Source organism: Mustela lutreola, chromosome 8 (genome assembly GCF_030435805.1).
Source record: "Mustela lutreola isolate mMusLut2 chromosome 8, mMusLut2.pri, whole genome shotgun sequence".
Taxonomy (NCBI): Eukaryota; Metazoa; Chordata; class Mammalia; order Carnivora; family Mustelidae; genus Mustela; species Mustela lutreola.
Window position 1 is genome coordinate 16,942,754 of NC_081297.1, and position 20,619 is coordinate 16,963,372.

Genomic DNA, 20,619 nt, shown 5'->3' on the forward strand with positions numbered 1-20,619 from the left:
GGTTGTTAGGAGCATTATTTCGAGTTACCCTTATTATTAATGTGGGAGGATCTCCCGATAGATTCGTAACTACACAGGACCAGGACTTGGGCTTTTCTTCTGCTTGCTGGGTGGAGAAACTCTTAAAATGAAAGGGGCTCATGTTCAGTAGCCTGGACATAAATTATATTATTGATATTAATAGTACTTTGAGATGGGGTTTTCTAGCGGTCAGGCTTACATGTATACGCACTGTGGTTCGGATATAAATTATGCATTCTCCTGTACTAGCTCAATTTGTTAGTACATCGATGGATACCTCATTATAAGATTTGCTACCCATATGTTTATCTTATTAAGATACCTTTATATTGTGTCAACATAGATAAAGTAAAATTACCAAGCTATTTGTAGTTTGCTTTTATGGACAGTGTTTCCTAATATAAAAATGTGTAAGCTCATACACACACACACACACACACCGCCCCCAACACACACAAAGATGGTAAGTGATTCTACATTTTGCTATTAACGACTTACCTACAATATATTTATTTTATTCCTCTCCATTTGATAGGTGGGAAATGAGAAATGAGGGCCCCTAGATTCTCTTATGGTAAAATAGTCCATGGTCAAAACACAGGGGTGCCCCAGAAATAAAGGACAATGATGGCAAGGATATGTGTACATTTTAAAACTGTGATGTATAGTTTTTGAACAGATTGCAAGAACTGAAACCTTTGCTGGCTCGAGAGATGCTGAGGGCAAGAAATTGATAGTTATTCTCAATGTGCGGAGAAGCACACTTTGTACAAGATGAAATAAGTAGATTGTTCAATGCTTCTCAGTTAATTTCTCTCATTCTCTTCTGGAAAATCCCTACTGCTGTTTTGCAGACAGTTCATCTGAGTGATTAATAAACAAGAGGAGACTTTCTGCCTCCTCCTCTACCTGGTCCTGGGAAGTGGTGGCAGCAACACAGATCTGATATGGGAAAATGCAGAAATAAGAGGGACAATTATATCCCTTATAAAAAATTAGTCATTAGAGCATGTAAACTGAAGGTTTCCCCCCACGCAAACTGTTCACTGTCTTTATGAAAAGTGTTTTTATGTATTACTTTAAGAACAAAAGTCATTAAGGAAGGAAACTGTCTTTAATTGTTGAATTTTCAGTGCCTAGTAAGTACCTGGTAGGAACTCAAATGTTGTTGAGTCAACACATTGCATAAAGGGAGGCTCCGCCACCTGAACTTGGCCCTGGTCCAAAATGGCTCTTCCCGAAGCTGCACAACTCTGCATGTTCATGTCTGTGCCTCTGCTGTCGAGGAAGAAAATGATTATCTCCTACCTGCCTTCCTTCCTTTCACCTTCCTCCCTTTTAACACAAAGCGTCAGACATATTTTAAGTTTAGAGATCTTATTTCACGTAGCTGCTAGATGTGTAAGCTGGGGCAGTAGGAACAAAAATAGAGTAATCCTGGACTTTAGTAGGAATTTGGGAAACCTCTTCGGAAAGTACACTGGTCAGGTGGTCAGGTTAGATGCGAGGTTAAAAAAAAAAATCCGACTTCACTTTTAAAGTTCCAGAAAACCATTTTCACAGTAATCTAAAGTGAAAGGAATTTGATTGGATTAAGTAGGCACTGTCAGAAATCCAATTTTTTGGAGTTGGTTTTAAGACTTTGAATGGCATGAAGTTACTTTGGCAGTCAAGAAAATAAATGCAATTTTAAAGAGTTTCTGGAAGCGTTCTAAAACCTTTAAGAAATATGAAATTTAGGGTCTCAGACAGTTTAATTAGAGATAGAGCTATAAAGGTGAAAAAGTCCAGGAAAGTACATGACTGGATTAGTAATGTTCTAGGCTGTCCTCTGGAAAAACTCCTCTACAGAAAATGTTGCAGAGGTGACCCTGTAATTAGGTGATTTGAGCTGTCTTTTCCCAGCTGCTGCATGACTTAAGAGCTTGATCACAGACACCATCTGGTTGCATAGTCCCATTTTTTTCCCCTTATTGCTTTCCACCTAGTCTACATTCAAAATACGTGATTCATAGATGCAGTTATTAAGTTAATTGTGATAGTTCTGGTCCCTGCTTTCGAAGTCTAACATAATTTTCCACACAGAAATATTTGCATAGATATGCTACGTACATTAAATCTAGAAATAATGTTTCCTGTTATTAATTCATTCACTTAGCAAATATTTGTTGAGTCACTGCCGCAAGCAAGTCCCTAATCTCATTGCTGGGAAGAAAGCAGTAGGGCCTCTAACCTGGCTTTCTTCAGGTAGGTGTTCCCGCGTCACCTGTTAGAGAGGACTTGCCTGACCATGTCAGGGGCGCCTGGGTGGCTCAGTAGGTTAAGTGTCTGCCTTTGGCTCGGGTCGTGATCCCAGGGTCCTGGGATGGGGCCCCATGTCGGGCTCCCTGTTCAGCAGAGAGCCTGCTTCTCCCTCTTCCTGCGTGTGCTCCCTCTCCCCGAAATAAATGAATAAAATCTTTTTAAGAAAGAAAAAGAAAATAGTCTTATCGCCCTGCCTTTTGCTCTTTCCCCCTCCCCCCTTCCTATTCTGCTTATTATTCTCCTTGATGCTTATCACCACCTCTTCTACTGCTTATCGCTTGTTGAACATCTTCTTCCTCAGTTGGAATATAGAACAGGAACTTTGTTTTATTGGCCTAAAACCCAGAACAGTTCCTGGCATGTGTACATTTAACAAACATCTCTGTAAGGTGAGAGCCCTGATTTCAAGAAGCCGCCACGCTGATGGAGGCGGAAAGTGTAGAAGAATCACGTATGTGCAGCCAGGCCACAGCACCAGGAATCCTCTCTGGAGTGCCAGGGAAGGGGTCTCTGGAATGTTCTTTGTGCTCTTGACAGATGATGAGGATTTCATCAAAAGGAAGGAGGGACACCTAGGTGGCTCAGTAGGTTAAGTGTCTGCCTTCGGCTTGGGTCATGATCCCAGGGTTCTGGGATCGAGTACTGCATCAGGCTCCTTGCTCAGCGGGGAATCTGGTTCTCCCTCTGCCTGCTGCTCCTCCTGCTTGTGCTCTCTCTCTTTGTTAAGTGAGTAAATGTAAATCTTTAAAAAAAAAGGGGGGGGGGGTGAGGAACCAGTGTTCTAGAATAGATTTCAGAGATATGGAAGCAACCAGAGTTGCTGGTAGGGCTTGGGAATGGTTTTTATGTCACCAACTCAGGATGTTTGTGAATTTATACTTAGCTTCTCTGGCAGGAATGAATAGATAGATGGAGAGGCCGTTAAACCGGGGGATTCTGGAGGAGAAACATATCCACCTCCTTTCCCTGGGGAGATGGGATTAGTTTGGGAGAAGTTGCATTTCAGATGCCTGTAGAATGTTCAGTACCTAGTTAAAAACTTGGATGTATTAGCTATGCTGTAGCTAAGTCCTGTTAGACATAAAGGAAACCATGCCCAGAGAGCATGAAAACACAGATTAAAGATAGGACCCTAGGGAAGGTAACATCTAAGAAGGTCAGAGAAAGAAGAATCAGAAAGGAAATCTGAGAATAAGATTTGGAAGGTATGGAGACAACCAGGAGGAGTTGATGACTTGCTAAGTGAGGGGCGGTCGTTTTGGGGCGGGTGATTTACCATTTGTCATAGAAATTTCATTTGGATTGGGACTGAAAAGGGTAATGATAGAGCTAATTTGGCCAGTAGCAAATTGGTTAAGTTACTGAGAATAACTTCGGTACAGTGAGCAGAGGGGATCCGGAAACTAAGTGTCCGTCGGTTGGAGCACACGTTAGAGCAGGGAAACCGAATGAGGATGGGAATGGGGTGGGTGGGAAGTTTCACGCTGGGAGGGGCTCCTTGCTGGTGTCTGACAGTCCCTCAACTTAGAAGTCAAGAAATGAGGGTATAGACTGTTCTGCAAGAAGCGTGAAAAGGAAGGAAAGGAGAATAAGAAATGGTAGCTCCGTGGAAGGACAGGGAGACGTTTTGCTGTTCTTTTAAGTTCGGGAAGCTTTGGTCTGTCTCTCAGAACACGTATGTCTGTCCAGGGCAGAGACGAACAGAGGTTGACTGAAGTTTTGCACATGAGAGGGGACTGGGAAGGAAACCGGGTCCTGAAGAAGGCCGGTAACTCAGTCCTTACTTGAGGTAGAACAAGAGGAAGCAAGGATGGGCAGAGAGAGAGATACAGCCACTGAGGTAGAGTGACACGAGAGACAAGGCTATCCAGATAGTGTGAGGAAATCGAGGTGGGTTCAAGAATATCATTAGAATTTGAAACAGAACCTTGAGAGAATGGGGATTAAGACATAAGCAAGAGACGTTAGTGAGCAGTATCAAGAACTTAGCCGAACTTGGGAACTAGAAATCAGTGGGTTAGAGGTTATGCAGTTTTATTCAACCAAGATACCAGGACAAGAAGAGGAACGGAGTGGGCGTTGGATGGAATTCTCCATAGTTGGAGACTGGCAAACTGAATGCTTGGAAAGGTCGAGGGAGGAAAGAGGCTGAGGTTGCTGGTGGATCTTGTTGAGCTATGGGTGATCTTAGTAAGAAAGAAAGTGGTTTCTGGAGGGAGACTGCTAGGCTTAAAGAATAGGGAGGCTAAAGGAGACGGAAGGTCTTGAGAGCAAGTTGAAATAGTTCAGGGGTCCAGCAACGGTAGGGTCAGAGACGGGAGGATGTTTGCTTGTGGTTAGGACACCGTAACAAACTTCCTGGGTTTGCAGAGCAGTTAAAATCCAGCACAATAGGAATGGCAGGGCTATGAATCCAAACGTGAGACGTACTTTGTGAAATTCCTGAAACTTTAGAGAAAGAGAAAAAAAAATGATGCTGCATAAGCTTCAAGTACTCCAGAAGGCACATCCCAGGACTGTTCTGTTCATTGCAGGATAATCGGACCCAGACACATTGAGGAGCTCAGTAAATATCTGTTGAACGAATAACACTCTGCCAGTGTCTTTCTTGCCCAAGTAGGGTATCATGCCAGAATATTTTGATTCATGTCTGACACCTAGTGGTATTTTCCTCAAACTACTAGTAAGTGGCCCCATTTCCCTTCTGTTTCAGGGAGACTGCAGATCAGTTGCAGTACAGTAGCTTTGGTTCCTAAAACAAATTTCCAGCTTGGTTTTGGGCAGTTTTACCATTGACATTTTCCAAGGCTGTAATTTGACATTTTCCAAGGCTGTAATTTGAATAAGTCGGCAGTAAATATTTATTGATCATCTACTATGTGCCAGGTGCTGTTCTGTGTGCTGAAGTTTTTCACGGAGTGTACGTTCTCCTGCCCGTGTGACCTCACTGAATTTGAACACGTAGGCAGAGCATTCCACTGGGAATGGTTAACTTGATGGGAAACTTAATTTAGGGTTTTGTTGTGCTTTCACAAGTGAAGCCTTTCTAAACTTAATTCATAGCTTTTGGTGCTGTCATTTCTACATCATGACCTGTTGCTTTTCATTAATGTTAAGTAGGCAATCAGGAAGAGGAAGATAGAAGGCAAGATTATGTTTGTTTATTCAGTTTATTCTTTTTTTTTTAACTCAAAATTTTATTTTATTTTATTTTATCTTATTAACATAGAATGTATTATTTGTTTCAGGGGCACAGGTCTGTGAATCATCAGGCTTACACAGTTCACAGCACTCACCATAGCACAGACCCTCCCCTGTGTCCATCCCCTGGCCACCCTGTCCCCTCCCATGCCCCCAACAACCCTCAGTTTGTTTTCTGAGATGAAGAGTCTTATGGTTTGTCTCCCTCTCTGGTTTCATCTTGTTTCATTTTTTTCTTCTCTTCCCCTGTGATCCTCAGCCCTGTTTCTCAAATTCCACAAAAAATGAAATCTTGCCATTTGCAGTGACGTGGATGGAACTAGACAGATGGTATTATGCTGCACAAAATAAGTCAGTTAGAGAAAGACAGTTATCATATGATCTCACTGGTATGTGGAATGTCAGTTGATTCTCATCCGCTGTGGAAAATACCACATACTATGGAGAACTATGGGAGTGTTTTGTTATCTTTCCTTAAGAAAGAGTGAAGTTCCTATTTCTTGGTGATACATAGTGAAGTACCTGGAGTATTTACAGATGTCCCTGCACTCTCTCTCAAATAAATAAATAAACCTTAAAATGGGGGGCTGGTGTGCGTGGGCGGTGCAGTCAGTTAAGCATCAGGCCCAGATCTGATCTCCGGGTCATGAGATCAAGTCCCACGTCGGGCTCTACACACAGCATGGGGTCTCTCTGAGTTTCTGTCTCCCTTTTCCTCTGCCACTTCCCCTCACCCCACACTCTCTCTCTCTCTAATAAATAGAGAAATGTTAAAGTATTTGTGAATGAATTGACATGATACCTGGGATTTGCTTTAAAATACTTTGTGGGGGGCACCTGGGTGGCTCAGTGGGTCAAGCCTCTGCCTTTGGCTCAGGTCATGATCTCAGGTCCTGGGATCGAGCCCTGCATGGGGCTCTCTGCTCAGCAGGGGCCCTGCTCCCCCGCCCCCTGCCTGCCTCTCTGACTACTTGTGATCTCTCTCTCTCTGTGTCTAATAAATAAATAAAGTCTTTAGAAAAAGAAAAGAAAAGAAAACACTTGAGGGGGAAAAAGTGAGCAGGAGTGAAACAAGATTGACAAAATTTGATTATTTAAGTTATCTTCATGGGGATTAATTCTGTTTTGTCTAATTTTGTGTATACCAGACATTTTCCATAATAAAAAGCAAGCAGAAATAATTAGCTGGGTGTGGGTTGAAAGAAAGTTTATCATGATTAAGTGAGAATATGATCTGCTTTTTAATATTTAACAGATTTTTAAAATTTCATTTTGTTCCATCTGATATTACTTGAAGACCAGGTTAAGTAGAGAATATGTGTTGGCTTCTAATAGATAGAATCTGACTGAGATCCAATATCCAACAGGTGGCATTCTACAATGTCCAGAGGCTTTTGGAATTTGGGGTTTGAAGCTCATAATTGTTGGAGCTGTAGATTAGAGGCTCGGGAGATGTAATTTTTAAGTGTTAGTCATCACTCGGAAAGCGAGAGCATCTTTATTAGGAATTTGGGAATACCTAGATTTAATAAACTGGCATATATATATTTTTTTAATTAGTGCTTCTGCCATAACCAAAGGAAATGGAGTACCCAATAATCTGCATACCAGTCTTCTTAAATTAGATGCTGCTTCATAACGATATATATGGATTTTTGGTTGTTAGACAATGTGTCTCTGTTAAGCTCTTAGGATAATTTTGTACACCCTCAGCAAATCAAACCCCCAAAATGAAGATTAGAAGTCTGTTTTCAACAATTAAAAAACAGTTATGAAATATTTCAGGCAAACAAAATATAGGGGAAAGTATGTCTTCCAAATACTTGCCACCTATCTTTATCATGTTAATATTTTACATCTTTTCCCCCCAGTCCTAACCCCCCACGTTCCCCCACACATGAGACATAAGTGATTATAAGCATGGATAAGGCCATTTTATACCACTCCTTTCCCAAAGTTAATCACTGGCCCGAGTTTGGTGTTTATCTCTCCCCATTTATTTTCTGCCTTAAAAGATTCTTAATTCCTAACTTTTGGTCAATAAATTCTTATGTGTGCCCTAATTTTTCCCCCCTGTGGCAATCTGTTACCCATCAAAAAGAAGTTGAGGTCATTTTTCATTATTTAGATTTAACGTTGATATCGATTTCAATTTACATTGTGGTTTCACTTATATTTGGTCTGAAAACTAAACATCAATTTCAATAAGCTATTTAATTGATTTTCTTTAAATAATTAACGCTTGGAGCTTTAATGCTCTATTATGTGAAATATCACTTTAGTTTTCCACTTTTGTGAAGAGTGTCCTTCTTCCAAGGCTTATATAACTTTCATCTGAAGCACAGTTTAATTTCAGTGGTTTTCTCGTACATAGATTTTTTTTTAACAACGAAGAAATCAATTAAAAGAATACCTTAAAAAATTAACTGTCATTATAAAAGAGAAGATTGGTTCCATTTTTAAAAAATTGTTCAGTAGCATCTTCAAGAGTTCAGAAGAATTTAAAAAGCTTTATTTATCTCAGTGACAGCCATTATTTTCTGTTCCTTTGTTTTTGTTTAAAACATGGGATGGAATTTATTTGTATAAAGTATTTGTTTTTTCACTCTGTTAAGAAATATTTTCCTCTTGTCCCCAGAACTGTAGGATTCTCTGACTTATACCTACCTATTTCTCTGTGGGTATTCATTATAGGGTCCTCTTTATAAGTGGCATATTCCAAAGGCAGACGCTTAACAGACTGAGCCACCCCCTACCCCTAAATTGTCACTTCTTAAAATAATCCATTTGCTTGAGTCTGTTTGTTTTTATTCTAAGTTTAGACTTTGAAATAATTTAAATGTTGCAAGTGATTTTTGGCATTAGCAGTCTCTATAAAAAGAGGGTCATACAGATTTAAATAATCTTTCTTCACTGACAACCTATTGGCCGTCTGGTTTTGATACCAGTTTCTTTGAAAACAGGTTATGTAATTCATACCAGAGTTACTGGGATTAGTTTAGTACAGTTTCTTACTTTTGTCCACCTTTTTCTCTTTAGAGCTCTTTAGTCTTGATTTATATTCCTCAATTTCCTCACATTATGACAGTTACATTTGTAGAGATAATCCTTCAACCAGTATTTGGTTAAGCATTTGCAGAGTAACACGCACTCCAGCCTCATTTATCCCTGATCCGTATGTAAACCTTCTAAAGGTTTATTATCAGACGAGCACAGTAATAAGGCTTATTAAATACCTTCTTGTATTAGACATTATATAAGCATTTTAATGGATTATCTCTTTTAATCCTCACAACAACCTTGCCAGGTGGGACTATATTACCATCATCCTCATTCTCCAGAGGAGTTAACTAGAGCAAGTAATCATTTTTCTAAAATCACTCGGAGGTAAGGTTACAGATAAAATATAGGATGCCCAGTTAAACTGAATTTCTGAGAGACAACTAATTTTTGCAACATTTGATAACCCTCCCTGGAAAATAAATGGCAAAGCTAGGATTTTAAACCATGTAATCTGTATAAAAGGCACAAGCTGTTAACTACTATATTATCCTGGATATTGATAGAAGTCACATCTCCCTGGATATTTATCCAGTATTTGGGTGGCAACTACTACGTACATGTTACTTATTTGTTTATTTGCTTTTCACTCATTATTTTTCTCCCAACTGGTTTTATTTACCATAATGTAAAAGTATGTGCTCCCCCCCTCCACCGATTTCAAAGTAATATTCAACTTCAAGTAAATTCATATAAGCCATCTTTGTCTTATTGTTTAAGTCTTTACTGATTGCATGTTAAGTAGCTTAAAATGGGATATTTTCTGTACCTGGCCATTTTAGCTGCTGTCATTTAACCATTTAGATTATTCAGATTGTTGTCTTTACTCCTTTTCTCAAATGTAGAAAGATTTATGTGTGTTTGCTAAAAAGACACATTTCCCTTTTCTTTTGACAAGGTCAAGGAAATGACACTTAAATAAGGTGTTAACAGTTCTTTGCATTACGTCCTCTGTGTTCTTCTTTGAATTACTCCTAGGTGTTCTTAAAAAAATGAGATATTATAAAACACAGATGTAGAATTAAAAGAGACTTTTTAATAAGAATTGCCAGGGAAGCTATCTGGCCCTGCCAGATGATAATATAGGGAAGTAAGGAATCATTTTTCCTTGTGAATTACCACAGTTCAGGATCAGACTTTTGATTTTACCACATCTGGAAATTTATTGACTTAAAAAAATTAAAGACAGAAGAGATGGAATAACACAATCTTAAATTTTTTTTATTTCCAGTTCCAGTAGAATATATTAAAAAGAAGACACTTTTAAGAATTATCCTTTTTTTAAATTAAAAAATTTTTAATTGAAGTATAGCTAACAGAATATTATATTAGTTTCAAGTGTATGGCATAGTGATTTGACATTTCTATACATTACAAAATGCTCGCCATAATAAGTTTGGTCACCATCTGTCACCACACGAGTTATGACAATATTATTGACTACATTTTCTGTGCTGCATGTTTCATCGCCATGATTTACTTTATTACTGGAAGTTTCTACCTCTTAATCCTCTTCACGTATTTCACCCATCCCCAGACTCCGTCCCCTCTGGCAACAACCAGTTTATCTCTGAATTTTATGTTTTTTTGTTTGTGTGTTGTTATTTGGATTCCACAAATAAATGAAACCATGTGGTAGTTGTCTTTCTCTGTGTGACTTACAAAGAGAAGACACTCCTTTTTTTTTTTAACTTTTTTATTTAAACTCAGTGCAGGTCACACATACTGTATTAGTGCCAGAGGTAGGATTTAGTGATTCTTCAGTTGCATAGAACACCCAGTGCTCATTTTTTCAAGGGCCTTCTTAATGCCCTTCTACCCAGTTACCCCATTCCTCCACCCACCTCCCCTCCAAAAACCCTTAGTTTGTTTCCTGTAGTTAAGAGTCTCTTATGGTTTGTCTCCCTCTGTTTTCATCTTATTTTATTTTTCTTTCCCTTCCCCTATGTTCATCTGCTCTGTTTCTTAAATTCCACATATGAGTGAAATCATATGATATTTGTCTTTCTCTGACTGACTTTTATCCTTCGCATAATACCCTCTAGTTCCTTCCGTGTCATTGCAAATGGCAAAATTTCATTCTTTTGATGGTTGAGTAAAAGATTCCTTGTATATATACACTACATCCTCTTTATTCACTCATCTGTCAGTGGACATCTGAGTTCTTTCCATATTTTAGCTGTTGTGGCCTTTGCTGCTATAAACCTTGGAGCGCAAGGTTTGTTTCAAATCACTATGTTTGTTTCTTTTGGGTAAAACCTAGTAGTGCAATTGCTGGGTCTTTTGGTAGCTCTATTTTTAACTTTTTGGGGAACCTCCGTGCTGTTTTCCAGACTGGCTGTACCAGCTTTCATTCACACCAGCAGTGTAAGAGGGTTCCCCTTAAGAAAAGACACGCCTTAAAATTAATGAGCCAAGCATTTAACTCAAGACAGTCAAGGAATAGGAAAATTAAAAAGAAGTAGTTAAGGAATACCAATTTTGTGTTGTCCAGAGGAATTGGATAATATCTAGGCAGGAATAGCAAGTCAGAGTTTAGAGAAAGTTCTGAGAGGAAAGTGACAACAAGAAACAAAAGTATAATTCTCAGCAGATGTGATAGTTCTTGCTGTAAGATTGGCCCCTATTTTAATCTGTTCCACCTTCAAATGTTTTCAGGTGTAGTGTATTGAAAGATTTGTCAATGGTACAGTGTCTCTGATTTTATAATGGCAATCATTGTGGAATTAATATTTCTTTTATAGAAATTAAAACAATTATTTTGGACTATGTCTATTTTGCATAAGTGAAATTTTCTATCAGAATTTTCAGAATTGACTGCATTGCCACCCAGCCAACTTCTAACTTTTTTTTATAGACTTCATTAATGTACTTTACATTTAATATTTTCATATATAAGTACAGTATAATCACCTTCCAGACATAGTAAACAAAAGACATTAATGAGGAAAGTGTTTCTTCTCTTTTATTATATAAATCTATTATTATCTAAATCCATGGAAGCAATGACTTGATTCAACGAAACTTACCAAACCTTCAGATCTCTAGCTACGAAAAAAATAGACGATTTTCTTTAAATGCCAACTCTTGTAAATGTTGAGTTGGCTACAGAGAAACCTATCCTGATTACGAAAAGTAATTGCATTTTAAGCACCTGATATTGAAAAGAAACTTTTTTCCATTCAGAGTAATTATAAGTGACTGTCTACTTATATTCAGTAAAGCTTGACAAATAGAGTAAGTAGTTAAATTATTTTGACATAACTGGGAACCCCATGTTTGGATTCAGACCTGGGTTCAAATGCGACTCCGCCTTTTTCCTAAGTTACTTAGTCTGTCTCCTCCTACTTACAGTGTTAATCTTAGGATCCTTTTGCCCACCCTGAAGCTTGTTATGAGAATTAAACTAAATAACAAATGTATTCATTCATTGAATATTTATTGAATCCCTGTTCTATGCTAGGCATCACTCTAGGTACTATGGGTATCAGAACACGACAGAAATCCCTGCTCTTCATTTTAATGGGCAGGACAAACAACCAAAATGCAAGCAAATAAAAAGGTAGTTTTAAGTAGTGAGTGATACATTCTATGAAAAAAAATAAATCCTGGCACATAACAAGAAGTTTCTCCCAGCTTTTCGTTATAATTTTCGAAGTACAGCAAAGTCCTTGTCCATCTTGGTTCAACAATTAACATGTTGCTCTCTTTGCTTTATCTATCTGTCCACGTGTGTGTGTGTGTGTTTGTGTGTGTGTGTGTGTGTGTGTGTTGTGTGTGTGTGTATCCGGGGGTCTGAGTATCTTGGTTTATTTTTTTCCCTCCAACCATTTGAAACTTAAGTTGCAGGTATAATTATAATTATAGAAATATAATAATATAATGATAACAATTAGTCCCTAATTTAACAAACATCTCTTAAGAATTAGGACATTCTTCTTTATAATAAGTAGGGATTTAATGAGTATCAGTTCTCTTTTCCTCCAAAGCTTCATGGAGAAAGCAGTCATGGCTCTCTGTCATAGCTAATCCGAAATGACAAAAGGATTTGTAATATTTTCGTGTCATCCCAATATAGAAGGCCCTATAAAGTTTCTTTGGGAAGATATCTGATACATATTTACAGTTTTTTAAATTGGATAATAGATACTTTGCATGTGTGTTTGTATTACCTTACAAGTTTTTAATTCTTAAAGACTTAAAATAGGGCACTAGTTTTCATTTAAGCACCATGAAGAGTGGAAATGTACATTTACTGAGGAATTATAACTGACGTAATCAGTTACATACTGTGCTGAGTACTCTCACATGGTATCTTATTTAGTCTTCAGAGAAACTCTTCAAGGATGTAAAAATATAGAATACTTATCTCTTAATATTATAGTAGAAAAAATAGTAGTAAAGTAAAAATGTTTACTTAATTGCACCTGGACTGTCAAGTGGGGAAGCAAGGATTTGGATCTGTATCTACTGGCTTCTGAAAGCAATTTGGGATGTCTGGAAGGCTCAGTTAAGCGTCCTCCTCTTGATCTCAGCTCAGATCTTGATCTCAGGGTCATCAGTTCAAGGCCTGTGTTGGGCTCCACGCCCAGCATGAAGCCTTGTTAAACATACACGCACACACACAACAAAAACTTAAGCAATTTCCACTATGTCCTGTTGCATTGTTAGTGATTGAGTTAGTCATTCGCTTCTTTAGAGGACTGCTTTTAGAGTAAATAGTTTGTAAAGTAAACAAGTATGCAAAAGAGTAAGTATGTAAAAGGAGTGACTGATGTGTATTCCTTTTTAAAGAAATTTCTTTGGAGCCACCTCTGTGATACACCATGTTTCTGCCTAGCATTGCAGTTTAATGAGTATTATTCGGTTACTCCCTACATATATCTGCTTTCTCAGTCATGTTCTTTAAGTCAGGGCTGTGTCTCAGTGGTTCCCAAACCTGAATGCTCTTCACAGTCACCTAAGTTTCTGATCCCGTAGAGCTCAGATGGAATCCCTGAATTAGCATTTCTAACACATTCCCTGGTTATGTCATTGCTGCTGCTCTGGGGACCACACACTGAGAACCACTGTCTGCCTCTGCTCTTCTCCTACCACAATCCTCATCTTGGTGCTTATCGCTTAGCTTAAATGCCCTCTCATCTGGGCATCCTTGATGTCTCATCCTTGACTTCTGTTTTAACTGAAACTGTTGGTTGTTCTCACATGTCACTGTATGTAAGAATCACCTGGGAGACCAGTTGACAAAGTAGATTTCTTTTTTCTTTCCTTGTTTAAGATTTTATTTATTTATTTGACTGAGCAAGAGCAGGAACACAAGCAGGCGGAGTGGGAGAGGGAAAAGCAGGCATCCCAAAAAGCAGGGAGCCCAGTGTTGTACTCTATCCCAGGACTCTGGGATCATCACCAGAGCCAAAGGCAGATGCTTAACGACTGAGCCACCCAGGCGCCGCAACGCAGATTTCTGATTGAACCCCAAAACACTGATGTCTAGCAAACGCATTCAGTGTTAACGCAGACAATCCGTGGACAGCAATTTGTGAAATATTGGCTTACAGAGTTGATTATTTGCTCGTCATTGCCATGACTGTATGTCGTATTTAGCTAGGATTGTTTGTTTTTTTTTTACTGTAGTGCCGTTTTTTGTTTGTATGTCTCTCTCCCACTAGAGTGCCTGAAGGGAAAGGGCTGTCTTAGTCACAATTATAACTTAGTGCTTAGCACAATACAGTGTTAACAAGCAACAGAGTGAGTACTGCCTGTGTAATCTAGCTATATGACCCTGGAGAACTTAATCTCTCCTAGCCTCAGTTTCCCCTTTTATGCAATAGTGGTAGTAACACTTAACGTGCTATGGAAATTAGCTCTCAGGGTGTGTATAGTCTTTACTGTAGTAAATTACATACATTATACACCCACTAAATGGACACCGTTGCTATTTTGGTGGTGGTTGTGTTACAGAAGCAAAAAAATAATGTCTGAATGAATGGAAACACCTAAATTATGATTTTACCTTCCAAATTCAGAAATATGTGTTTAGCACTTCATTCAAAGTCTTTGCTTAATTGTCTAAAATACCATTTTATATTTTGGTATCTTAATGAAATCAAGTGAAGTAAAATCATGCTTTGGGCTTCTTCTTTCCCATAGGAAAACAAAGAAATCGCTTGGAACCAATGGATACCATATTTGTTAAACAGGTTAAAGAAGGAGGACCTGCCTTTGAAGCTGGATTATGTACAGGTGCTGATACTCTTCTTTAAACAATGCTTTTACATTTCTTTTCTACTTCATTTCGTCCTTCTTCCTGTATGTTTTTTTCCTGTGTCTTCACACCACTTTTTACTATTTTTGAGACCTGGTTAGCTGTTTGTTTCTTGATACCCGAATGGGTGGGTTTGGACAGAAATAACTTAAGATAAATTATAAATTAGTAGCACTTTTGGTTACCACTTAGATAATGTACTCATGGAGGCCCTTTTAAAAGCACCTGTTTAACATACTTTGAATTTTGACAAGGATTACAAAATAGCAAAATGATGAAGATATTTATGGACATAACTGAAACCATCTTGGATCTCCCAACTTCGCGAAGTGCCTTATCTGCTAGAGGTGAATTAATTGATTTGTACTATGAAGAGTGACTTAGGTCTCCAGTGCGAGGCAAGCCCTGCTTCTTCTGTAGGGTTCCCTGCCTGTGGTCTGGTAGCTAGTCTAAAATATTCAGCGATATGTGATTTTAATAAAACCTGAGCAGAGATTTAATACACACACTAAAATAGTTACTCTTTTGTTTTTGAACATTAAGTAATTTAAAGTGGGAATTAATGAAAAACTATGTCTTACTGCCTCTTGCATAAAATGTTTTCAGCTATAAATACTGTAAACAGCGGATGTCGTTGCTAAGATTTACTAGGATGTGTTAATTATCTCTTTGGTCGTGGTTCCAACCTCCGATCTCATTAACATAGATATAATTCCAATCTCGTTCCAATCTCATTAACATATATGTAATATGTATATTAGCATCCATATGGGATTCCGTTACTTAACATGAGGTCAGGAAGATGTGGAAACACTGTGATAAGCACACAGAAGATACTTCTTATTTTTCTTTTTTCCAGTTTTTCCTTATCTTTTCTCTCTCAGTCTTTTCCTTTCTGCCCCCCTGAGTTCTTATTGGTAATCCAAATGCCCTTTTCTTTATTAAAATGAAGAACACGTTAATACACATAAAGTCAAAACCATGTGCATACCCATATTTCAGCTTTGTAATATAGCACTATTTATAGCATATATAACATATATGTTATATGTGTATATGTTATATACATATATATGCTATAATACAGCATATAGAAGTGACAGAATAGACAGAGGAATAACTAGGAGTTCTGCAACTGAGAAAACAAATGATAGGGGCGTAGAGAGTATACCCATGGTCACTTAGTGATACCTTTTAGAGTTTCTAAATTCATCATTGACAAGGGCTCTTAAGACATAAGCTACATTTCATCAGAAGCTGAATATATTAAAATTTAGATTCATGTTTGTGAAAGACACTTTAAAAAACAGCGAGCAAGAACATATAGAAAATAAGTACATTACTCAAGGAATATTTCAAAAGTAGTCAGAAATGACCTTTAAGGAATTCCTCATATGTTTTTTTACTCCTCTTTGAAGGTGATCGAATTATAAAAGTCAATGGAGAAAGTGTGATTGGAAAGACCTATTCCCAAGTAATTGCTTTAATTCAGAACAGGTAAGATTCTCAAAATACGATTTATTTTGGCCAAAAATGGATATTTATAAATCAGTGGAGCAAGCAGATTCAGTGTAGTCTTGTCTATATCCTACAATGGGATGGGGAGCCGTGGGACTTTCCCTTCAAGTGGGTCAGCCATTTGAGCATTGTCAAGGACAAGAACCTGGTTATAGCTTACTTGGTGCTTTGCTTCAGCAAATCTCTCAGATTTGTGATTAAAGTCCTTTAGAATCCAAAAGCAACATGTTTTAGATTTACTGTAAATTCCTCACGTTTGCTTAAAATGACAATTAAATTTATAATTTGTTAAATAAAATTATAAATAAATGCACATATATTTTATTTTAAAACCTCTTACTCAGATATCTTTATTGATATCTTATTGAGTAATACTCTTACTATTGAATAATGCTCTTATTGAGTAATATTCTTGGCTCAAATTTATTCATTTGTTTTAACAAAGACAGTAAGAAATTCTCTTTGAATTCATCTGTCTGCCTATGTGTTACAGAATGATAGCATTTTTGAGCTCTCAAAGCAAATAAATATGTACAGAGTAACTGGGAGACCTTAAAGATAACTTAGTCCTACTTTCTTTTTACCACACACCGAGAACATTTTTCTTAGTTATAAATAAATAAATTGAAAGCCAAAGTGGTTACCATGTTGAATTCCGGTCAAGAACAGGCCTTGACTGGGGTCCCCTTGCCTGGATCATCCCATTGTAATTAAATTGAAGTTCATTATTTTCTGAAGACTTTTATGAAGTTCCTATAATGATGTCTAAAAACAGTTCATGCTATAGTCTAAGTTATTTACATGAATGCCCTAATGCATTGTCATTTTTGTAATTAGATGATGTGATTGTGATTTATGGCTCTCTTGAGTACTCTTACTGTTTTAATATATAATGAAACTTTTAGAGAAAGCAAGTCTTAAATCTTCCCTCTAATGTTGGATTCTAGGTGTTCCTGACAATGATCCCTATTTGATCTTAAGTACTGGAGAAAACAGGGGACTAGTGAAGAATTTAAAGCCACCCCAGAGGCAGTGGGGAGATCACCCCAATTTATTTTCCCTTAAAATAATTTAGATCATCATAGATACACTGATATGTTTTATCAACCTGTAAATTAAGGATTTTTTTTTTAGTGTATTTGTTAAACATCTTTTCTTGAAAAATAATATTTTCCCAAAGTAACCATAACTTAATCTTCATTTTCCTCAAAATCCACATTAATTTTTTTGTTACTGGTGCAGTTTATCTTTTGGAGTAATAACACTTTGGGATGACAGTCTTGTTTTTTTCAGCTGATGAAGCAATTGGAAAAATAGAGAAACACTAATTTTTCATCATCTTATATTCTTTTAAACAATTGTGTTGGGGCACCTGGGTGGCTCAGTGGGTTGGGCCGCTGCCTTCGGCTCAGGTCATGATCTCAGGGTCCTGGGATTGAGCCCCGCATCGGACTCTCTGCTCAGCGGGGAGCCTGCTTCCTCCTCTCTCTCTGCCTGCTTGTGATCTCTCTCTGTCAAATAAATAAATAAAATCTTTAAAAAATAAAAAATAAACAATTGTGTTCCTTTTGTCTACAGTTGGTAGCAAATGGATAACGCAGCACAAAGCCATTGAAATTCTGCAGGGTATTAATGTAAAATGTATCCTTGTAGAAGAATTTAACTAAACATCAGTATGCATTTTCTACCAACTCCAAATATTGAAATACAAGTACCTACATACTTAATTATTTATTGTATATTTATTATTATTTATTTGAACCTGTGGTTCTTACGGTTTACTATTCTGAGCATTTATGAACCTGATAAGGGTTCAAATCTAACAAAAAATGACACTAGTAAAATTATTAGGTTTTGTTTTCTTTTTTGTTGTTTGGTTGTTTCTTAATCTCTTGATTGTATTGGGGGAAGAAAAAGCTAATTGTTAGAGTTAGATACTGACTCACTTAACAGAGATAGTCCACTATTCTTGCGTTTTCCAAATGTAATACCAGATCAAGACTGGTATAATTTACCCCTTTGTACTTTTTTAAACCTCGAGAAACTTCTCTGTCATTTTTAACTAGTTTATAGTACCAAAAGAAAGTGAGAATGTGAGCTGTTTCTGTAAAGGCTCTAAGATTAAGTCAGAGAAGAAATCAAATAGTTGAGATGCTGTACAGTTTTTTAAAATGAGTCATTTTGATAGTTTTGGTGGTAAACTCCAGTTCCCTTCACTTGTGAGGCCAAGAGGGACTATTTCAAAATTTAGATATTTAATATTACTTGAAATGTTAAATTTGAGGTTCTTTTGTTATTTCCATGTGAATGTATTTTTAGCTTTATAAATAGTGAAAATATGTGGTAAAAATTTACAGCTTTTTCTGTGACTTGAATTAAAATAGTAAATAAATATATATTGAAGAGTTTTATTCCAGGAGTATAAGTAATATACTTCATGTTCCTAAATTAGAAACATGTTATAAAGAAGACTTGCCTACTTAAGAATAGTTCAAACTTATGTCAAGATGTGTTCTTTTCATTCATAGTTAGCTTTATATATGAAGGTGACTTCTTTTTATTTTAATGATTTGGGCTTGAAAAATAAAGGCTAAAAAAAAATTAAATTCATAAGCAAGTTTAAAAAATCCTTCTGAGCAAATCATCTTTTTTTTTATGTCTTTTTGATACACTTTCACATCCCCTAAAATAATTTTTATGTTCAATTTCAGTGATACAACATTAGAACTTAGTGTTATGCCAAAAGATGAAGACATTCTCCAAGTGGTAAGTTTTATTTACTCAAATATGCATTGTTCTATAGTCTCAAATGTTAATAAAGATCCTTTAAAGATGGAGGGGGACTGAATATAAGATTCTGGGGGGGGAAAAAAACCCTCCAGTTCATTTAGCAGAGTCTGAGATTCTCGACATTTTACCAAAAGACAAATGAACAAACAAAGAACTATTGACAGTTTTTACAATTAAGTGACATAAGAATGTTTTATGTGTTTGACCTTGAGCTTCTGTTGTTGCCGTTTGGAATGAGATTCCTAATGAGTTTGCCCCGATGTCGCATCCTAGGTAGTCCTTTGAGCAGAAGCCAAAGCTCAGGGTACAAGTGTATATCCCCAGGAATTAGAATCTTTTTTTTTCTTATGAGAATAGAAATTTTATGAAAGCCACTTCTTAATTTTTCAATATGTATGACTGTTTGTAAATTAACCCACCAAGCAGTTTTGGAACCGTATCAGTTCATTCTATCAGAAGTAAGGTTCACAGTGAACGAGTCTGTACCAGTGTGTCAGGGTCTTCAAGAGGAAATGAAACTATACGGAAGATTTTAACATTTAGCCTAAACTTTTTCCTCATTTTTAGAAAAAATAAATAGAATCCTTGACTCCTTTGTTGAGCTTAAATATTGCTGAAAGTAAAAAGAAAGTAACATACATGAAATTGCATTCAAGAAAATAATACTTTTCTTCAGTTGCCTTTTGTTCAGTAGAATAAAACAGCATGAGCAAAACCTTTGAGATAACACATGAAAGCTGACCACTCGAACTAAGAAATGGCAGTGGCCACTGAAACTTGTGTTTTAAAAATTTTTTTTAGCAAATAATTTTTTTTTTAATTCAAGTACAACAGGGAACTCAAGGAATCTTTGTGGTAGGAATGGAAATGATAGTCCTTTTTTTTTTTTTTTTTGTAAGCCATTAGTTTGACTTTAGTTCAACATGAGTTCTAAGTAATCTTCTGCAAACATTTTTTTCACAGAAATATCATTAAAGCTGATCCTGATGATTCAGTGTATTGATGCAAAATGTAATTAACTGAAATCCATGGAGATCTGCTTTGTGTTTTCAAAGCATGTGGATTTTATTTAGGAATGGCTTTTTAGGGCTAATGGACTATCAGGGGAGGGCTGATTTTAGGGCTAATGAATTATGGCATTGGGGAGTCTCAAGAAGGTGCAACTGACGGGGGGTGTTTTCCTGGGCATAGAGAGCTAGTTGTAGAGTACCTGCCCTGATAATTCAGCAGAATAGAGAGCCGCAGACATAACCACTGAAGGCAGCGGGAGTCACCAGATTAGAAGTAGATGAGGGAATCCACTCTGGTGTTCCTCCTACACAAAGGACTAGGAGAGGAGGCACAGGCGTGGGGAGGCTTTACCTTGAATCCTCGTTGGCAATCCAATGACTCAAAGGCAGAATGCGCTTCCAAAACAGGACTTTTGCTCATCTTCACTGGACTCTTGCCTTGCCGAGGTG

General features: G+C 37.2%; 1 protein-coding gene across 1 annotated transcript in view; it reads left to right on the plus strand.

Annotated features, from left to right (window-relative positions):
• Positions 1-20,619, plus strand: part of ARHGAP21 (Rho GTPase activating protein 21) — a 137,430-nt gene that overhangs the window by 71,301 nt on the left and 45,510 nt on the right. The window contains 3 exon segments of the mRNA XM_059183908.1: positions 14,737-14,829; positions 16,270-16,348; positions 19,081-19,135. Coding sequence (XP_059039891.1) covers positions 14,737-14,829; positions 16,270-16,348; positions 19,081-19,135 — 227 coding nt within the window.